The sequence below is a fragment of the Schistocerca nitens genome, chromosome 6, assembly GCF_023898315.1.
Source record: "Schistocerca nitens isolate TAMUIC-IGC-003100 chromosome 6, iqSchNite1.1, whole genome shotgun sequence".
NCBI lineage: Eukaryota > Metazoa > Arthropoda > Insecta > Orthoptera > Acrididae > Schistocerca > Schistocerca nitens.
Genome location: NC_064619.1, coordinates 601,486,855 through 601,507,875, shown reverse-complemented (window position 1 = coordinate 601,507,875; position 21,021 = coordinate 601,486,855). Strand labels below are relative to the sequence as shown.

General features: G+C 38.2%; 1 protein-coding gene across 1 annotated transcript in view; it reads right to left on the bottom strand.

Annotated features, from left to right (window-relative positions):
* Positions 1-3,932: 3,932 nt before the first annotated feature.
* LOC126263085 (ras-related protein Rab-43) overlaps positions 3,933-21,021 on the bottom strand; it is a 60,245-nt gene continuing 43,156 nt past the window's right edge. Inside the window, exon 5 of the mRNA XM_049960081.1 lies at positions 3,933-4,777. Within this exon, the coding sequence (XP_049816038.1) occupies positions 4,670-4,777 (108 nt within the window). The 3' untranslated portion in view covers positions 3,933-4,669. The remainder of the gene's footprint in view (positions 4,778-21,021) is intronic.

The following is a 21,021-nucleotide window of genomic DNA, read 5'->3' as shown; positions in this document are numbered from 1 at the left end:
TACAATACCAGAAATTTTTATAAAACTTTTAAAACCAAAATAAAGGGGTACCAACCCCAGAATCTTTGCTTCAAGAAGGAAAATGGACAGTTGGCTCTTAACAACCAAGAAAATTGCAAAGAACTTTCTAAATATTTTAAGAATCTTCTAAATTGCCCCGAGCCCACAGAAAGATTTCCACCAAAAATTCCCCAACAATGCAATCCAGTTTCACTTGCACCAAATGAAGAGGAAATCATTAAAGAAATTCATAGGTTGAAAAACAACAAAGCATCTGGTGAAGATGGAATTGTTGCAGAACTTTTAAAGGCAGCTGGTCCAAAAACCGTTAAAGAAATTACTTCAATCATGCAAAACATTTGGCAAACTGAAAAAATTCCTGATGAATGGAAAACCGCCTTGATTCACCCACTTCATAAGAAGGGAGACAAAACTGATGTTAATAATTACAGAGGAATTTCTCTTCTTCCAGTCACATACAAAATCCTCTCTCAATGTCTTCTGAACCGAGCACAACAACAACTTGAATGGAAAATTGGCGAATATCAAGCAGGTTTCAGGCCAAATAGATCTTGCCCAGAACAGATTTTAGTCCTCAAACTAATTCTCAGACATCAAAAAATTTACAATAAAAAACTAGTTTGTACCTTTGTAGATTTTAGAAAGGCTTATGACTCAGTGGATCATGAATCTCTTTTTCCAAATTGTGAAAGAACAAGGCCTGGATCCTAAAACCACGGCAATTATCAGAGACACGCTAACTGGTACAAAATCAAAAGTAAAGTTCAGAGGAGAAATTTCAGAATCCTTTGAAATAAAAACAGGCGTGAGGCAAGGTGATGGACTCTCTCTGTTGCTATTTAACTGCGTACTAGAAAAAGTAATACAAGAGTGGCGTGAACGAAAATTGGAGTTCAAAATTGACCAACCAGTGAAATTAGGACGAACAAATATTCGAATAGACTGTTTGGCCTTTGCAGACGACTTGGTTATTCTAACGCAGGACATCCAAATTGCTCAGAAACAAATAGAAATCCTTAAAGAAACAGCAGAAAGAGTAGGTCTCCAAATCTCATTTGAAAAAACACAGTATATGACTAGCAACAAACTGGCACCCAAACTTTTGGAAACTAAGTATGGAAAAATCAAAAGAGTTTCGCAATTCAAATATTTAGGTGAAACAATCTCAGAGACTGGTCTAGAAAAAATTGGAAATGAAATTCGTTGTCAAAAGATGGAGACAGCTTTTAGACTTACAAAAGACATCTACAACAAAAAATGTCTCTCGAGGTACTCTAAATTGAGACATTACAACACGGTCATAAAACCAGAGTGCCTTTATGGGGCTGAAACGCTAATTTTAAACAGAAAAAAGGACATTCAAGAAATCCAAAAAAGAGAAAGAAAAGTAATCAGAAAAATTCTAGGTCCAAAATATACTGAAGAAGGAACATACAGGCTAAGAGCAAATAGTGAAATTCAACAATACACCAGCATATATTCAGATATGAAAAAACGCAGATTAAAATTTTATGGGCATATTAAAAGAATGGATGCTACCAGACTAACTAAACAAGTAGTGGAATTCTACGAAAATCGAAGTAAAGCTAAATTTGAGACAATAAAATGGATTGCTGCTATAAAAGAGGACATGAAAGAGGCAGATATAAAACAAGATGAAATTCAAGACAGAAAATTATTTAGGCAAAAAATTCATGACTGGGTAGTTGGTCAAGCTGAAAAACCAAAGAAAACTGGAACCACATGGTCTGATGAAAGGAAAAGAGCTCATTCCGAGAGAATGAAAACAATTTGGGCAGAGAGAAAGTCTAAAAGAAAATAACTGAATGCCCCGTGATTGTACTTCGCGTGGTCCAGTAGGCCCCAAACGTGAATAATAATAATATATATATATATATATATAAAATGAAAGTCCTGGCAGGTCGACAGACACACAAACAAACACAAACATACACACAAAATTCAAGCTTTCGCAATAAACTGTTGCCTCATCAGGAAAGAGGGAAGGAGAGGGAAAGACGAAAGGATGTGGGTTTTAAGGGAGAGGGTAAGGAGTCATTCCAATCCCGGGAGCGGAAAGACTTGCCTTAGGGGGAAAAAAGGACGGGTATACACTCGCACACACACACATATCCATCCACACATATACAGACACAAGCAGACACATTTAAAGACCTATATATATATATATATATATATATATATATATATATATATATATATATATATATATATATATATATTAACAGAGAAGGGGGAAAACGTATGGCAGAAGGAAAATAAATAGTTACAAAATGTAGCAATAGATGGCGCTGTAAGCATCACAATTTAATAGTGGTCGACTGAATCATACAACAATGTCTAAGGGGTATGTTTGACAGTAAACAAGCTGTACTACTCGGTGTGCATGGGTGTACAGGTGTGATACTGTTAGTTACGTAAGCCCATCAACCAAGGCAAGGTCATATCACATCGGATGGGAAAAATCGGTTTTTAATTGTGCTGATGCCAAAAACCACATAAAAAGCATCAACCACATCTGTTTTTAACTGTCCTGAGGCCTAAAACTGCATAAAAAGCATCAGTCACAATCAAATCTGTGTGACTGGCCCAAAACATGTTCAATATGCTGTCCACCATGTTCTGCTACAAGTTGAAATCGAGAAACAGCATGTTTCACAACTGATTGAAATGTTTCCGGGATCATGTTCAGAACGTGTTGCGCAATGTGTGCCTTCAATGCAGCTAAGTTTGCAATCAGAACTCAGAACACAACATTTTTCAGATAGCTCCATCACCAGAAGTCATAGAGATTAAGATCAGGTGATCAGGACAGCCAGGCTGGAGGGAAATGGCGGCTGATATTCTAGCATTTCCAAAATGGCACTTCAGCAGCTGCTTAACTGGATTTGCAACGTGTGGAGGTGTGCCATCTCGCATAAGAATGATGCCATTCACACTGTTGGGAGACCTGGAATGACGTGGTGCTTAAAAAGACTCTCAAAGCTCTTACCTGTGACGTTACAGGTATTGTAGCTCGTACTGCAACTTCTTGTTAAAAAGACTGTGCCTAACATTTGTAGCTCGAAGACTGGACTCATTTCTATGAAAAAAATATATGTATGTCTTATGACCTGCCCCTTGAGTGGTACTGCCTTCTGTTGCCAATTTATAGAATTTTTTTGAAAGAAACATTAGCTGCTGTCTTGAATGGCTGAGCCAATATGACCACACTGACAATTTTGTGTGTGTACTATTTAGATTTTGCATTTGGCTGTAATTCTGCTACAAATATATCTTTTTTGTTGAGTGAGCAAGAAATTCTGGAAGCTCAAGAGCAAGAAATCTCTCAATAACTTAACTCACACTTTTCTTTGGGAGGAAAATTATATTTCCGTATCATTATTCTGGCACTTGTAATCTAGTAAAGAAGTAAAGTAAATATGAAAAATAAATCTTGAAGCTAGGCCCTTTTTTTTAGTATTATTCTTGGAGATTCACCAGTTACATACATACCAGTAACTTTAAATAATGGCATAAATGGCTGGTTCCCTAGGACCTCAAAAGTGGCAACAGATTTTTTAAATATGTATTAATACAAGTATAATACAAAAGGCTCTGGAAGGAACAGGAATCAGAGATTTACAACAGGGTAATAAAAAAGCAGGCTTTCACAGGTTTCCAGCACAGCATTACACCCCAGGGCAAAATCACGGACAGAAGAGTGAAGTAGGTTCCAAAGTATGACAATAAAAGAATACTGGACAAGGAAAAAGACAAAAAGAAACAGAAGTTGACCCAAATTAATGATGTCCTCAGATGTCCAAAATTAAAATAAGAAGAAGACAAGCATAGAAAACAGTTTCTGAGTTAAACACTGATAATTGTTTCTCTGAATATTAAACTTTTAATAATTTTTTACAACAATGTCAACTATATAAAATACTGGTTATGTTTATCATAATACTGTTTTACAAAAATATAAGATCTGGTAGATGTTACTGAGCTAAACATAAACAAGAAAAACAAAGCATTTTAAAGAAACAAGAAAAACAACACATTTTAAAAAACAATAAACATTTTCAAAATACATTTTGTGTTTTCCACATAAAAAGATGAGTTTCAAGTTATGACACCTACTATAGTAAAATCACAACAGTGTAACATCACTTTTTAATGATACAGTCATAAAATTTTCATACAAGATCAAAACAAAAACACTTTATACAATGTAGAAAATTCATTTCATTTGAAAAATATGATACAAAATGCCATTTTTCACACATAAACAGCATTCAGATCTATAGCATTGTGAATTGTGATACAATTAAATTCTCTTAAAATAGTGTACAGTATTTGTGACATAAATATTATTATATTTCATCTTTCACATGCACACCCCGTACACACACACACACACACACACACACACACACACACACACACACACACACACAGTTTATATACAATTAAAATATTGCAAAATGGCATCCATAAATAAATTTGTACAACTTCTGTGGCACTTTTGTCAATAATGCGCCTTTTAATGTCTTACAAAATTAAACTTATGTGAGACAGTGAGTGTACATAAACTGAATTAATTTTTGGAACAATATTAATGGTGAGGTGAACACACTGTAATGCAGGATCAAATTCTGTAGCTGCAACTGCTGCAGCGAGATACTGTTTTTCCTTCTCCTAATCTAATTGTTTCCCTCTCCACACTTTCAGTATACGTGTTTGCATCATGTCTTCGCTGAAATAAACAACACTACATTATATTATTAGTGCAATAACAACACAAAACAGTGTGACATTTTAATTTTATATAGAGTATAAACCACAAAGAACAATTTAATCATTGCTAACACAAGGTTTAAGAATTAAGAAAGAAGACTGTACATATCAAAAAGACCTGAAGATGTAGAAAGATTTCAGATAAAATTATGTAAAAGTAAAACACAGATTTTGTGCCAGATTTTGAACTCTCGAACATTTTCAAGAGCAGGTGCAAGCTCTGATAATTAATAGGTTATGAACTGCACATTAAAAATTAATAAATTGCAGGAACATAGGAAATTAAGCAAATTGAACCAGGGCACAGGTTACTGGGAGTTTTATTGGAAGCATTAGGCAATTATTGGCTGAAACAGGAAAATAAATACAAAAGAAGACAAATAAGTAGATTCAAGAAGTGATATAGTGAAAGCAGCAGAGGATTAAATAGACACAAAGACAAGGCCCAATAGAAATCCTTGGGTACTACTTATCTTGGATGTTAACTAAGAAAGACAAAAGAAATGAAATTTTTAAGGAATATTAAAAGATACACCCTCAGATCAAGTACAAAACAATATTACAAGAGAACAACTTACACACATTGTATAAATGAAAAACTGAGCAAAATAGTATAAAAATGAAGTAACATACTAACAAATGAAGAAGACAGATTTGTTGAATAAGTAATTAATTATGAACAAACAGTGAAGACAGAAAGAGCTGTAAAGCATACTCCATGAAGTGAAGAATGCAAACAAGAATAAGAAGGTGATGGTGGTGAAAATATAAGAATGCTGCAAATGGGAATACATACATATCAAAATTCACATTGACAAGTGGTGTCAAATACCAAAACAGGAATGGCTAGAGGAGAAAAGCAAACCTTTAAAAGCACGTATGACTGGAAGAAACAGATGCCACAAATGCAAAAATTAAAGATACATTTGCAGGAGAGAGAAACATCTACATGAACATTACATATCTGATGACACGCCAGTAGGGAAAGAAGAGAAAGCTGACAGTAGACGAAATATGCAAAAGAACTATTCACAGGAAAGAAAAATGAATACAATATTATAGAAAGGAAACATGAAGCAGATGAAGATGAGATGGGAGATACGAGGCCGTTAGGACGATTTGACAGTACACTGAAAAACCTAAGTGAAAACAAGAGCCCTGGAATAGATGGCATTCCCTCAGAACTATAGAAATATTTGGGAGAGTCAGCCATGACAAAACTATTACGCATGTAAGTAATACAACACATGAGAAATATCCTCCAGTTTCATGAAGAATATATTAATTCCAATTCCAAAGAAGGCAGGTGCTGACAAATGTGAATAGTGTGAACAGTTAATGTTCTGAAATAACAACACAAATTATTTATGGAATAATGGAAAGATGGTTCGAAGATGACCTCTTTAAAGAGCAGCTTGGTTTTCGGAGAAATGTAGCAACACGCAGGCAGTGATCTAATGACTTATCTTACAAGTAAACAGCACCAACTTGACCTCATTTATTATGGAGGGAAAAAAAGCACACTTGCACCACCAAAATCCAACCTGTGCAAAGAATGAGGCCATAATTTTCATAGTATGCAGTTAGAACTACAACATAAAAATGTTCAAAGCAACAGTGTATCTGACATCAGATGACACCCAGTGGACGAATATTAGAAGCTATTCTTTCAGATCATCATATTATCAGAATTTTGACCCAAATTTTCACACAGGATTGATTTCTTGGGTTTATATCTTGCAAGTGTACTTTTTCCCTCTTTAAAATAAGATGTCATGTTTTCTAGATAGAGGACACACTGAAAAAGGCAAACCTAGATATACAGCTTTTGACAAATATGCTCTTTGAATTTCTAAAGGCAGCAGGGATGGAATGAAGTGCTATTGACAGTTTGCGTAGAAACCAGGTAAAAGATACAGTGGAAAATCCAGGATGGAATGTAACAATATTATGAGAAGAAAAATTGCTAATCACATTATAGTGGAGATACTGAGTTGTAGACAGATACAAGATCTGAAGGATGTTAAATGGGAGAATTAGTTGGAAAGGAAGTGGGAATGAATTGTAGCCTATTGCAGATATTATTCAATCTGTAGATTGAACATGCAGTAAAAGAAACCAAAGCGAAATTTGGAAATGGTTTTGCACTTCATGAAGAAATAAAAACTTTGAGGTTTGCCAACAACATTATAATTCTGTCATAGACTGTGAAGGACTTGGAGGAGTAGTTGAAAGGAATGTCTAGTGTCTTGAAATGAGGTCGTAATATGAACATAAACAAAAGTGAAACAAGGGTAACATAGTGTAGTCAAATCAGGCAATGCTGAGGTATTTTTATTAGGAAATAATAAACTGAACACAGGTGAATTTTGCTACTTGGAAAACAAAATAACTGACAGTGGTGGAAGTACAGAGTATACAAAATGCAGACTTGCAATAGCAAGAAAAGCTTTTCTGAAAAAGAAATCAAACAATGGAAAATCTGTGATGTAACAATGCTAATATGAATTATGATAGGTTTCTACTCACCTCATAGACAAGGCATTAACTGGCAGACAGGCACATTTAAAAGTAGACTAAGCTACTGGATAAAGTCTTTCTTCACTTCTATATGGTGGGTCGCACTCTATCCTAATTAATACTGTTTTATGAAAAAGACATATTTGAGATTTAATTGTTGGGAAGTATTATCTGTAAGTGCCTATCTAGAGTTTATCCTTGTACGCAAGTGAAATGTAGGTGGTAAATAGTACCAAAATTCCACTCATTCCACCTTCCTTGATTGTCTTATTCTGCCCATGTTGGAAAGTACTGTTCAACAAACCTTGGCCATTATTCTATTTTAGTCATTATCAAAACATCTAACCATAATGTAGGAACATTTTGTGCATCCTATGATAGCAGGTTCATCTAGATTACAAATTTTAATACACAAAGTTTGACTGTCAACTCGTCGCCGTGACTTTTGTAACAACATTTTAATCATGGCTCGACATACAGTCTGCTTCATTTGCATTTGTTTTAGGATACATTAATCGGGAAATGTGTCAAAGCACACCTTTCAAACATTCTATCACTGTGAATGGTAAATTGCACTCAACAACAAAACTGGCAAGTTTTATTTGGGCTCCATGTGCTAATCTTTGAATGCCACTTCCACTAGTAACTTAACTGAAAAATGTAAAGCCTCTTCACAGGCCACAGAAAAACACTTCACATATGTAATGTATCAACAAAAATATCCACTTTTTGAAAATATAATGTAAATGGGTAGAGAAAAAATCTACTTGCCAAGCAGTGGCAGGAGAACACCCATCCTGTTTGGTAAGTCTTCCTTACCTGGAGTTCTGGGTGGCTTTTCTGAGCTCTATCCCTTTTCCTAAACCTCACTTGTTCTTTTCATTCACCCCTCTTCCTTCCCCTTGAACTCTTCTGCCAGACGAAGAAGTTACTGGCTCTGAACGCTTACATACGTAATACCTTTTTTATCTCTCCAATGTGCTTTTCACTTTTATTGTGTATTCTTACACTTCTTGTTTCTGAAATAAGTTACATCAGAAAAACTCTCTTCACCCCTATTCACTGGATGGAGCTGGATGCAAGCAGTCCCCACAATCTGCAATACTTTCCCACCACTGTCTTTCTTATCTGTGTTTCATCATTGTACTTTAGGATGACTTTCTGTATAACACATTGCTTGTATAGCTTATTCTCTACTCTCCCAGAAAATAATGTGAATTTTACTTTCATAGTGAACAGTCACTTGAGTTCAGCACTGGATACCGCACACTAATCTTTAGTAGCTCATGAGGACCTCAAACCTGGGCTGAAAATGATCCCTCATATTCAAGAAAGGAAATGCTGACTGGTACGATGGTCCCAATATCGTCCAGCATTACTATAGTGAAACAATGTATGTTGATTAATGTTGCAAATTGCTGGTTGAAATATAACAAATACAATACAGACAGATCATGCCACTATTATCTTTGGAAAGAGCACATTGTTAAGTCTAGAGAAATAGATTTACTTGCTCTTTTAGTGATAGAGGCAAAGTTTTCATGGAGGGAAAATAAATAAATTACCGAGTCATGAACCGTGATAAAGTGCTTCAATTTCGAAAGTTTAAATTCACAAGTTTTAAAAGAATTAGGTTGCCACTGAAGGAAATTTTCAACATTTGTGAAGTGTGTCCATGCATCCATTGAATATGCTGAAATCAAACAATGGAAAATCCATGATGGAATGTAACAATATTGTGAAAAGGATAGTTGCAAAACCCATACAACTGGCGAGACTGGTAAGATGCCATATGCAAACATACTGATGGCCTGTGCTCATCAGATTTTACGTGAAGTAGTGAGTATGATAATGCTTTTGGCTAATAGGTGTGAGTCCATGTCTTGTGACAAATTCATTTTAGCCAGGAGATCTTTGAGACTATCTGGCTACCTCAACTTCTTGGCTTTAGATATTTGCCTTGACGTAACTTCTGTAGCACCCCTCAGAGGACATGCGTGACTTATGGTTTGTCACAGATGCAGTCATTGTCCCCCAGTTACATTTAGTGTAACTACAGAAAAAGACACTAGCTGCCTAAAAGTATTGAATAATGGTTTACCACAGGGATCTGTCCTTGTTCCTCTCTTGCTTAATCTCTGTTATCCCTCCACACAGTCCAGAAAGTTTGGCTATGTAGACGACTGGACAACAGCTACCCAACACAAAACCTTTGAAAGAACTGACGAAATTCTAACTTCTGATCTATATATCTTCAGCCACTAATTCCACATATGGAGGTTACAACCAATCTCAAATAAAACAGAAGTTTCATGTTTTCACCTGTCCAATAGATTGGAACACAGAGCCTTCGATATCTATTTTGAAGGAGACAAACTTCATCATAATATGCAACCAAAATACCTTGGGTACACATTAGATCCCCCCCCCCCCACGAACCATGGACCTTGCCGTTGGTGGGGAGGCTTGCGTGCCTCAGCGATACAGATAGCGGTACCGTAGGTACAACCACAACGGAGGGGTATCTGTTGAGAGGCCAGACAAATGTGTGGTTCCTGAAGAGGGGCAGCAGCCTTTTGAGTAGTTGCAAGGGCAACAGTCTGGATGATTGACTGATCTGGCCTTGTAACAATAACCAAAATGGCCTTGCTGTGCTGGTACTGCGAACGGCTGAAAGCAAGGGGAAACTACAGCCGTAATTTTTCCCGAGGGCATGCAGCTTTACTGTATGATTAAATGATGATGGCGTCCTCTTGGGTAAAATATTCCGGAGGTAAAATAGTCCCCCATTCGGATCTTCGGGCGGGGACTACTCAAGAGGATGTCGTTATCAGGAGAAAGAAAACTGGCGTTCTACGGATCGGAGCGTGGAATGTCAGATCCCTTAATCGGGCAGGTAGGTTAGAAAATTTAAAAAGGGAAATGGATAGGTTAAAGTTAGATATAGTGGGAATTAGTGAAGTTCGGTGGCAGGAGGAACAAGACTTCTGGTCAGGTACCTACAGGGTTATCAACACAAAGTCAAATAGGGGTAATGCAGGAGTAGGTTTAATAATGAATAGGAAAATAGGAGTGCGGGTAAGCTACTACAAACAGCATAGTGAACGCATTATTGTGGCCAAGATAGACACGAAGCCCACACCTACTACAGTAGTACAAGTTTATATGCCAACTAGCTCTGCAGATGACGAAGAAATTGAAGAAATGTATGATGAAATAAAAGAAATTATTCAGATAGTGAAGGGAGACGAAAATTTAATAGTCATGGGTGACTGGAATTCGAGTGTAGGAAAAGGGAGAGAAGGAAACGTAGTAGGTGAATTTGGATTGGGGCTAAGAAATGAAAGAGGAAGCCGCCTGGTAGAATTTTGCACAGAGCACAACTTAATCATAGCTAACACTTGGTTTAAGAATCATGATAGAAGGTTGTATACATGGAAGAACCCTGGAGATACTAAAAGGTATCAGATAGATTATATAATGGTAAGACAGAGATTTAGGAATCAGGTTTTAAATTTTAAGACATTTCCAGGGGCAGATGTGGACTCTGACCACAATCTATTGGTTTTGACCTGTAGATTAAAACTGAAGAAACTGCAAAAAGGTGGGAATTTAAGGAGATGGGACCTGGATAAACTAAAAGAACCAGAGGTTGTACAGAGTTTCAGGGAGAGCATAAGGGAACAATTGACAGGAATGGGGGAAAGAAATACAGTAGAAGAGGAATGGGTAGCTTTGAGGGATGAAGTAGTGAAGGCAGCAGAGGATCAAATAGGTAAAAAGACGAGGGCTAGTAGAAATCCTTGGGTAACAGAAGAAATATTGAATTTAATTGATGAAAGGAGAAAATATAAAAATGCAGTAAATAAAGCACGCAAAAAGGAATACAAACGTCTCAAAAATGAGATCGACAGGAAGTGCAAAATGACTAAGCAGGGATGGCTAGAGGACAAATGTAAGGATGTAGAGGCTTATCTCACTAGGGGTAAGATAGATACTGCCTACAGGAAAATTAGAGAGACCTTTGGAGATAAGAGAACCCCTTGTATGAATATCAAGACCTCAGATGGAAACCCAGTTCTAAGCAAAGAAGGGAAAGCAGAAAGGTGGAAGGAGTCAATAGAGGGTCTATACAAGGGCGATGTACTTGAGGACAATATTATGGAAATGGAAGAGGATGTAGATGAAGATGAAATGGGAGATACGATACTGCGTGAAGAGTTTGACAGAGCACTGAAAGACCTGAGTCGAAACAAGGCCCCTGGAGTAGACAACATTCCATTGGAACTACTGACGGCCTTGGGAGAGCCAGTCCTGACAAAACTCTACCATCTGGTGAGCAAGATGTATGAAACAGGTGAAATACCCTCAGACTTCAAGAAGAATATAATAATTCCAATCCCAAAGAAAGCAGGTGTTGACCGATGTGAAAATTACCGGACAATCAGTTTAATAAGCCACAGCTGCAAAATACTAACACGAATTCTTTACAGGCGAATTGAAAAACTAGTAGAAGCCGACCTCGGGGGAGATCAGGTTGGATTTCATAGAAATACTGGAACATGTGAGGCAATACTGACCTTACGACTTATCTTAGAAGAAAGATTAAGGAAAGGCAAACCTACGTTTCTAGCATTTGTAGACTTAGAGAAAGCTTTTGACAATTTTGACTGGAATACTCTCTTTCAAATTCTAAAGGTGGCAGGGGTAAAATACAGTGAGCGAAAGGCTATTTACAATTTGTACAGAAACCAGATGGCAGTTATAAGAGTCGAGGGACATGAAAGGGAAGCAGCGGTTGGGAAGGGAGTAAGACAGGGTTGTAGCCTCTCCCCGATGTTATTCAATCTATATATTGAGCAAGCAGTAAAGGAAACAAAAGAAAAATTCGGAGTAGGTATTAAAATCCATGGAGAAGAAATAAAAACTTTGAGGTTCGCCGATGACTTTGTAATTCTGTAAGAGACAGCAAAGGACTTGGAAGAGCAGTTCAACGGAATGGATGGTGTCTTGAAGGGAGGATATAAGATGAACATAAACAAAAGCAAAACGAGGATAATGGAATGTAGTCAAATTAAGTCGGGTGATGCTGAGGGAATTAGATTAGGAAATGAGACACTTAAAGTGGTAAAGGAGTTTTGCTTTTTGGGGAGCAAAATAACTGATGATGGTCGAAGTAGAGAGGATATAAAATGTAGACTGGCAATGGCAAGGAAAGCGTTTCTGAAGAAGAGAAATTTGTTAACATCGAGTATAGATTTAAGTGTCAGGAAGTCATTTCTGAAAGTATTTGTATGGAGTGTAGCCATGTATGGAAGTGAAACATGGACGGTAAATAGTTTGGACAAGAAGAGAATAGAAGCTTTCGAAATGTGGTGCTACAGAAGAATGGATCAAATGGTTCTGAGCACTATGGGACTTAACATCTTAGGTCATCAGTCCCCTAGAACTTAGAACTAGTTAAACCTAACCAACCTAACGACATCACACACATCCATGCCCGAGGCAGGATTCGAACCTGCGACCGTAGCAGTCGCGCGGTTCCGGACTGCGCGCCTAGAACCGCGAGACCACCGCGGCCGGCTACAGAAGAATGCTGAAGATTAGATGGGTAGATCACGTAACTAATGAGGAAGTATTGAATAGGATTGGGGAGAAGAGAAGTTTGTGGCACAACTTGACCAGAAGAAGGGATCGGTTGGTAGGACATGTTCTGAGGCATCAAGGGATCACCAATTTAGTATTGGAGGGCATCGTGGAGGGTAAAAATCGTAGGGGGAGACCAAGAGATGAATACACTAAGCAGATTCAGAAGGATGTAGGTTGCAGTAGGTACTGGGAGATGAAGAAGCTTGCACAGGATAGAGTAGCATGGAGAGCTGCATCAAACCAGTCTCAGGACTGAAGACCACAACAACAACAACACATTAGATAGGGCCCTCTCTTTCAAGGAGCACTTGACACAAACATCTGCTAAGCTTAAAACTAGAAACAACATTCTCCATAACTCTGCAGCTCTCATTGGGGATTTTCAGCAGACACACTCTGGGTATCAACACTCAGTTTGGTATACTCAGCAGCAGAGTACTGTGCACCTGTCTGGCTTAATGGTCCACATGTAAAAAAGACATATGTACAACTGAATGAGGCCATGTGCATTGTTAACGGATCAATACAGTCTTCTTCCACATACTGGCTGCCCATCTTGAGCCACATTGCACCTCGTTATATCAAACTGAAGAGCGCGCTACTGCATGAATATGAGAAGACTGTTAATAACACTGACCTTCCAATAATAAACAGCTTATTCACTGGGGGCGAAAAAGACTACGATCAAGACATACCACTCTCACCACAGCCAGAATGTTCATGGAACCTCAATTCAATCCCATTGATGAATGGGAATGCTGCTGGCAATAAAACTGTTCCCCACAATGTTTGAAGCTGCCTTGTATCCAGAAGAAACCCCTGGATTCGACCAGCTTCAGGAAATTTGGACTACCTCGAAACGCATCTGAACGGGCCATGGACAATTCACAGACACACTCTACAAGTGGGGCAAATCTTCATCACCATCATGTGACTTTGGTGATGAACGACAGATAATTGCTCATGTTGTATCGACATGTCCTGCACGTGCCTGCTAAGGTCCTTTAGAAGACTTCCTCACTGCGACGAGTGATATTATAAAATACATAAAAGACGTAAATGTGAATGTATGCTTTCCCGGAGTATACAGCTGGCGAAGAGTTCTCGGGCTTCCAGCCAGGTGGCGGTGTCTTCACACTGCGACGTTTCGACGAGTGACATACTCATCATCTTCTGGCGAAGTACCGAGACTTTGCGGATGCCGGTCCCTTTATACCTGCGGTGTGCCCCCCACCACCTGGCCGCGGGAGGCTGGGTCCAGAGGAGCCGGCGGGCGGGGTGGAGGGGGAAGCGGGTGCTTGTGTCTGTGTATGTGCGGTTGGATCTGAGTGTGTGTGCGAGTGTATACCTGTCCTTTTTTCCCCCTAAGGTAAGTCTTTCCGCTCCCGGGATTGGAATGACTCCTTACCCTCTCCTTTAAAACCCACATCCTTTTGTCTTTCCCTCTCCTTCCCTCTTTCCTGATGAAGCAACCGTTGGTTGCGGAAGCTTGAATTTTTTGTGTATGTTTGTGTTTGTTTGTGTGTCTATCGACCTGCCAGCGCTTTCGTTTGGTAAGTCACATCATCTTTGTTTTTAGATATATTTTTCTCACGTGGAATGTTTCCCTCTATTATATCCATTTCACAGAGGAGTATTTCAGATGTCAATCTTGGAAAGGCATTTGCTAAGAAATTTATATGATTTCCTGTAGATACTAAATTTTTATTTAATTCACCAGCAATGCTCAGTTAATGGTTGTTAAATACTGTACATATATCTGATTTATCAGTAACAGAAATATTATTACTGCAAACTGACTTTATATTGTCAACCTTGTGCTGCTGACCAGACACTTCCTTCACAACTGACCATATGGCTTTTATTTTATCCTGTGAATTAGCTATTCTATTTGCATACCACATACTTTTTGCCTTGCTAATAACATTTTTAAGCACCTTACAATACTGTTTGTAATGGGCTACTGTAGCTTGATTGTGACTACTTCTAACATTTTGATATAATTCCCGCTTTGTTCTACATGATATCCTAGTCAGCCAACCGGGCTGTCCATTACTGCTAGTACCCCGTTTAGAATGTTCTAATGGAAAGCAACTCTCAAAGAGCATGATAAATATGTTATGGAAAGCATTGTATTTATCATCTATATTATCGGCACTATAAACATCTTGCCACTCTTGTACCTTGACAAGTTTTGAAAAACTCTCTATTGCTGTTGGATTAACTTTCCTTCGTAGTTTGTAATTAAATACGGCATTGGTTAGAGTACAAAAACCTTTTAGTGTTAAAATTTGTGCATCATGGTCTGAAAGGCCATTCACCCTTTTACTAACAGAATGCCCATCTAGTAATGAAGAATGAATAAAAATATTGTCTATGACTGTGCTTCTGTTCCCCTGCACCCTAGTTGGAAAAAACACAGTTTGCATCAGATCATATAAATTTAGGAGATCTACCAACATCCTTTTTCTTGCACAATCATGTACAAAATTAATATTGAAGTCACCACATAGAACTACTTTCTGGTGCTTCCTACAAAGTGAATCAAGAACACCCTTTCTAGCTTAAGCAAAAATGCTCTTAAGTCGGAGTTAGGGGACCTATAAACAACAGCAATTAGAAGTTTAGTTTCACTAAATTCAACTAATGCTGCACAACTTTCAAATATCTGTTCAGTGCAGTGTTGTGATACGTCTATGGTCTCAGATGAAATACTGTTTTTTACGTACAGAGCCACTCCCCCACCCCGCAAGGAACTCCTTGAGAAACAGCCAGCTAATCTGTAGCCTGGTAAAGGAAGCCTCTGAATTATCAAATTATTTAAGTGGTGCTCTGATATACCAATAATTTCAGAGTTAGCATCTATAAGCAGTTCACTAACTTTATCTCTAATACCTCTTATATTTTGATGAAATATGCTAATTCCTTCTCTACTTGGAAACATTACATCCTCTGGAGGTGAGCCCTTAGTTAGGGGCACTTCCTTTAAGCAGGTATACCTATCAGCTGACTTCAGTCTAAAAAAGGTGCAGCTCTAACACCAACTACTATAGGAATTTTTCAATGAGTGATACCACCACCACCACCACCACCCACTACACTGTCACCTATAAGCTTAGCTATCCTCCCCTTCCCATACCTATTGAGGTGCAGGCCATGCCTAGTGAAACCCCATCTACTGATAGACCCAACTGGCACCACTGAGATGTGATCCATGCCCTCCGCCATCAGTGCCCTCCCCAGCCCCACATTAATGCGCCTAACAGCCGCATTAAGGTGAGGTTGATCATGACGCTGAAACAGCTGCACGAAATGCACATTAGTACCACCAGTTTGAATAGCTATCTTAACCAAGTCACCATTGACATCATATTCCCCGTCCCTATCGAGACTGTTCCCTGCTCCACCCACTATCACTACCTGATCCTCTTTCGTAAAATTCTTACATAACTCCCCTATGCTTTCAGTCACCTGAGCCAACCCTGCACTAGGCTTCACAATGCTGATGACCTGGTACTCACCCCCCAACACTTCTTGCAACTGCTGGCCCACACCTCTACCGTGGGAACTACCTAGCAGCAGAACCTTCTTTCTGCTAGACTTTGCAGCTAACCTAGGCCTCCTAATTGCTGAGGACTGCTGCAAGTTACCTACATCTACGGCTACATGAGGCTCCTCTCCACTCAACTCTGACAGTTGGTCGTATCTATTGCATGTATGCAAAGTAAAACTGTCTGAGTACCTCCTCTTCCTAGCTACCTTCTTGGAAACTGCCAGTTCCCAGCAGAATGTTTAAAATTATTTAAATACAACTCCAAAATTTTGCTGCAGTTCATCAGATATTGATTCACCATTACATGCCAGAGACAAAGGACTAATCTTAACAGCGGATGACCAAATGTGGAAGTGCACCAACGAAATCAAAACCTTTTCCAGTCGTAGGAAAAGCCTTGGCTATCATTTTCTGGGTTCTCAAGGTGAGCTGCTCACAGACTACCCTACAAGTGCTCAATCATTGCTGTAGAGTATTATGCTTCAATTTACAGCATGCATCACACATTTATAAGGGGTCACAGCTGGCAGTACTACAAAAACAGCAGTGTACATAGACTACGAAATGCCGTAAGTTGCTACTGATAATGATATCAAATATGATCTGAAGACAATGCTACCTGTGCAGATGTTATGCTGATTGTCCCATAAAGAGTCTGGCAGAAACTGCAGGCAGTACTACTACTGAGATTCCTCCTTAGCACTGTTCTGACTGACCATTATTAGGAGACGCTTGTAGCAAGCTGGCCTGGAGCTTTTACAGAAATTGCAATCAGTGCTACAAGATCTTCTTGTATCAGGCAAAAGTTTTCCCTGAGCACATGGACTAGGCCTACACTGGAATACCATCAAATGTTTGCCCAGAATAATTTTGTTCATATATACACCAAGCTACAATAATGTGTTTGCAAAAATTTCTTGAGAAGTGTGATATGGGGCTTTCCATCTGCTACCAAAATTGGGCCAAAAAGCATCTATCCCTATAAACAATCTGGTTTTTTAGAGGCAGCATAATTTTTTAAAATCATTTTGACCTTTACAAATACTCATAATAAAGGGCATCGCATTTTACTGGGACAAAAGAGGTTTCTATAAAGAACAAAATCCATGCTATCATAGTATGTCTGAAAAACACTAATAGTTATTACCTCTGAGGGAGATACTGCTATCATAGGAATATCCCTGTAGTCTGTTGGGAGAGCAGCATTTTTTAGGGTAAATTCAGAGTTCAGGCTATCAGTATTAAAAGCCAATAAAGCTGATAATTTTGATCCTTTAATGTGAAGATAAAAACTGGACATGGAATCAATATATTAGAAGGTTGGCAACGAACTAATTTTATATTCTAGTTGATGAATTGCAGTCTACAAATCATGCAGCTTTTCTATTTATTTCTGATTGTCACTTGACTAAAATAGCATCAGATACGGCGAGGAGGAGGAGTTGGTGCTTACAGTAAAATGAGATACAAATATAAAACATTGCCATCTTTAGATTTTTGCAGTGAGCAGCATATGCATCAGCTACAAACGTAGAAATCCATGAAAAGTTAACATTAATAGTTACAATATACACAGGTCCAGGTGGTAATTTTGAGTTGATGCTTAAAAAAAATAAAAAAATAAAAAAAAAAATATCTATACAGGCTTTGGTAATACTAGGTGGAAATTTCAATTTAAAATATTTTTAGAGCAGGCTTATTCTAATGCTCTAGTTAAGTCCCTTGCCATTTCGTACACTCCAACTCCCCTGGAACAATTGGCAACGAGAATTATGGGAACCGGCAGCACTGCCACTGACAGCTGTTTTATATACACACACTAAGACAACAAACTGTAGATATTTGGTATCATACTGCAAGAGATTATTTGAAAAGAAGTGGAAAGCTACAAGGTAGTAAACGAAAAAGGAATTTAAGGACTGCGCTTTTTCTTGTAGTTGAAAGCAGATTTAAAATATCTTCAATTACGGATAATAGGGCCACACAAATAAAGAACTAATAATATCATTTACTCTGTGACATAGTCATAGGCCATAATGAAAACAATTGCACTAAAAATGAGCCCGTGTGAGTAGATTAAATTCTTCTAAACACAGGGTCAAAGCTGCATCAGAATATTCTGAAAAATTAAGATAAGACTTCTTACGAAAGGTCACTGATCACACTATTATCATACCATTTCACAAAAGGGAGATACAACAATAGTAATGAATTACCAAAACACGTCACTGTTGCTGACATTTTACATTTTTTAAAAAATTTATAAGCTGGGAAAATATTCTCCACTTGTAAACATGGATTTGAAATGGAATGATTGATTGAACAGGCTATATTTATCTTGAAAGGTTATATAGTAATACTATATGACTTATTTACTGCTTTTTGCATCATGCTACCCCATTAAAATAATATAGAATGAGAGATACAGAAGGTTCATGGTGTTTAACCTACCTCCATGACAAAGTAGTCCAATGTCCATCACACAGATATAGGCATTTAACACTACTTACCATATAACAGAGATGCTGAGTTGCAGATAGGCACAACAAACAGCTGTCACAAATATAGTTTTCGGCCAGTAAGGCCTTTGCCAAAATTAAGAGGCCCCCCCCCCACACACACACACGACTGCAGTCTCAAGCAACTGAGGCCTCAGTTGCCTGAGACTGCAGTCATGTGTGTGAGAGTTGCATTTGCGTGAGTGTGTATATGTTGTGTAATTTTGGTGAAGGCCTTACTGGCCAAAAGCTATATTTGTGATAGTCTTTTTGTTATGCCTACCTGCGACTCAGCATCTCCACTATATGGTAACAACTTTCCTTTTCACAATATTGTTACATTACATCCTTGATTTTCCACTGTTAGATATAGGCACTTGAGATTCAAATCAATCACACATGGTTTACCAGGAGGTTCTATTATGTGTGTACACTGTTGCTTTTTACACAGTTAAATAAGTGACAGAAAATGCTAATTTTGTCCTTTTGTAGATGGTACATGTATTCAATAAGTTAAATACAAATAGGCATCAAATCAAATATTTGGAAACATCAACAGGTGTGGATGTGTTACATGCATAGTTCCCACCTACATGGTTAAGTAAAGCTGGTTGGGGGGGAGGGGGGAACCCTGATAGTCACGGGTTGTGAAGTAGCCATTGAAATTGAGCATGTTGTGCTCAGCAGGGTGTTCTGCCAGTGTGTAATCAACTCTGCTCCTAGCCATCTGGGGGTGATTGTTCACTTAGGTTGACAGTTGTCTGGTGCTCCTGCCCATATAAAATACTTCCCCAACACTCACTCCCACTCCCTGCCACTTTTTCCCCCCCTCACCCACTCCACCTAATACAAGCCTTCACCGAAGTTTGTGTGCCAAACTGCAGTCCTGACACTGTGTATTCAGCTAGCACAATATAGCTATACAAGATTACCAGTAAATTTTGACACCATCATGTACATACAATTCAGTACTTTTACAGAGCTTTGAACGGTGTGGAAATCATCTGTTCACACAATGGAATACGAAAAGTATCCAGTGTTCAGGTTTGGTGATTATGGGTGGATCACAATCTTAATTGGAAATCCCACATCTGAGAATTAATTAAGTGCTTTAGTTTAGTTTCAACTGCAGTTTGCATGATTACAGCTACATGTGGTTCAAAAATGACAAAATCAGTTTATTTTGTGCTTTTGCATTCATTAGTCACTGAAGAACACAAAATGTAGCATCTATTCTTCACTAAATTAGAATCTATTTTTTTTTTTTTTTTGCAAAATTCACGTATTTTGTTGAAATTCACATGTTGCTTTTGTCTGTAAATGATTAGACGCACAAAGTTAAAAAGTTGTCATGCTACATGAATGAAAACAAACTGGCTGTTTAAAAAAAAGAGCGCACTGAGAACTTTTTAACTGAAATTTTTATTTTTTCCAAAAACTTCAACACCTGTTTCTTCCAAAATTACCTCTCTTTTCTTTGACTGTATTCAAGCTTTCAAAAAATGATTTTTCTGCTGAAAGGCAGTAGCATTTTCCTGCCAGTGAACTGAATGCATCTCCGACTGAAGGGGTTTCTGGACATTATTCATGTTTTCCAGCCCAATGTGGTGCTTATAAAATCTGCAGACTTTTGACCTTTTACGTGCATTCATAACCGTGCAACCCATGCTTGACAACACTACACACAGAACTGACAAGGCACTTTGTATGGAAGTAGAAACAAAAGTAACTATTGTAACATAAGTGGAAAAATTTTCGCATAGTCAAAAATGAGACAGCCTTTGTTTCCCAATAGTTATAGAGCTGAGTGTGAGCACTATAGGCGATAGCGGCATATGGCCACAAGAGTAAACAAACTAGAATTTGGACCACTAGACAAGCTGTGCAGAGGAATGACCCCTGCCTCCTTATCACAGGGCAGCAGCCTACACCTTGTGTTTTGCGAAAGCAGAACTGACACATCACCACAAGAGTTGCCTATCT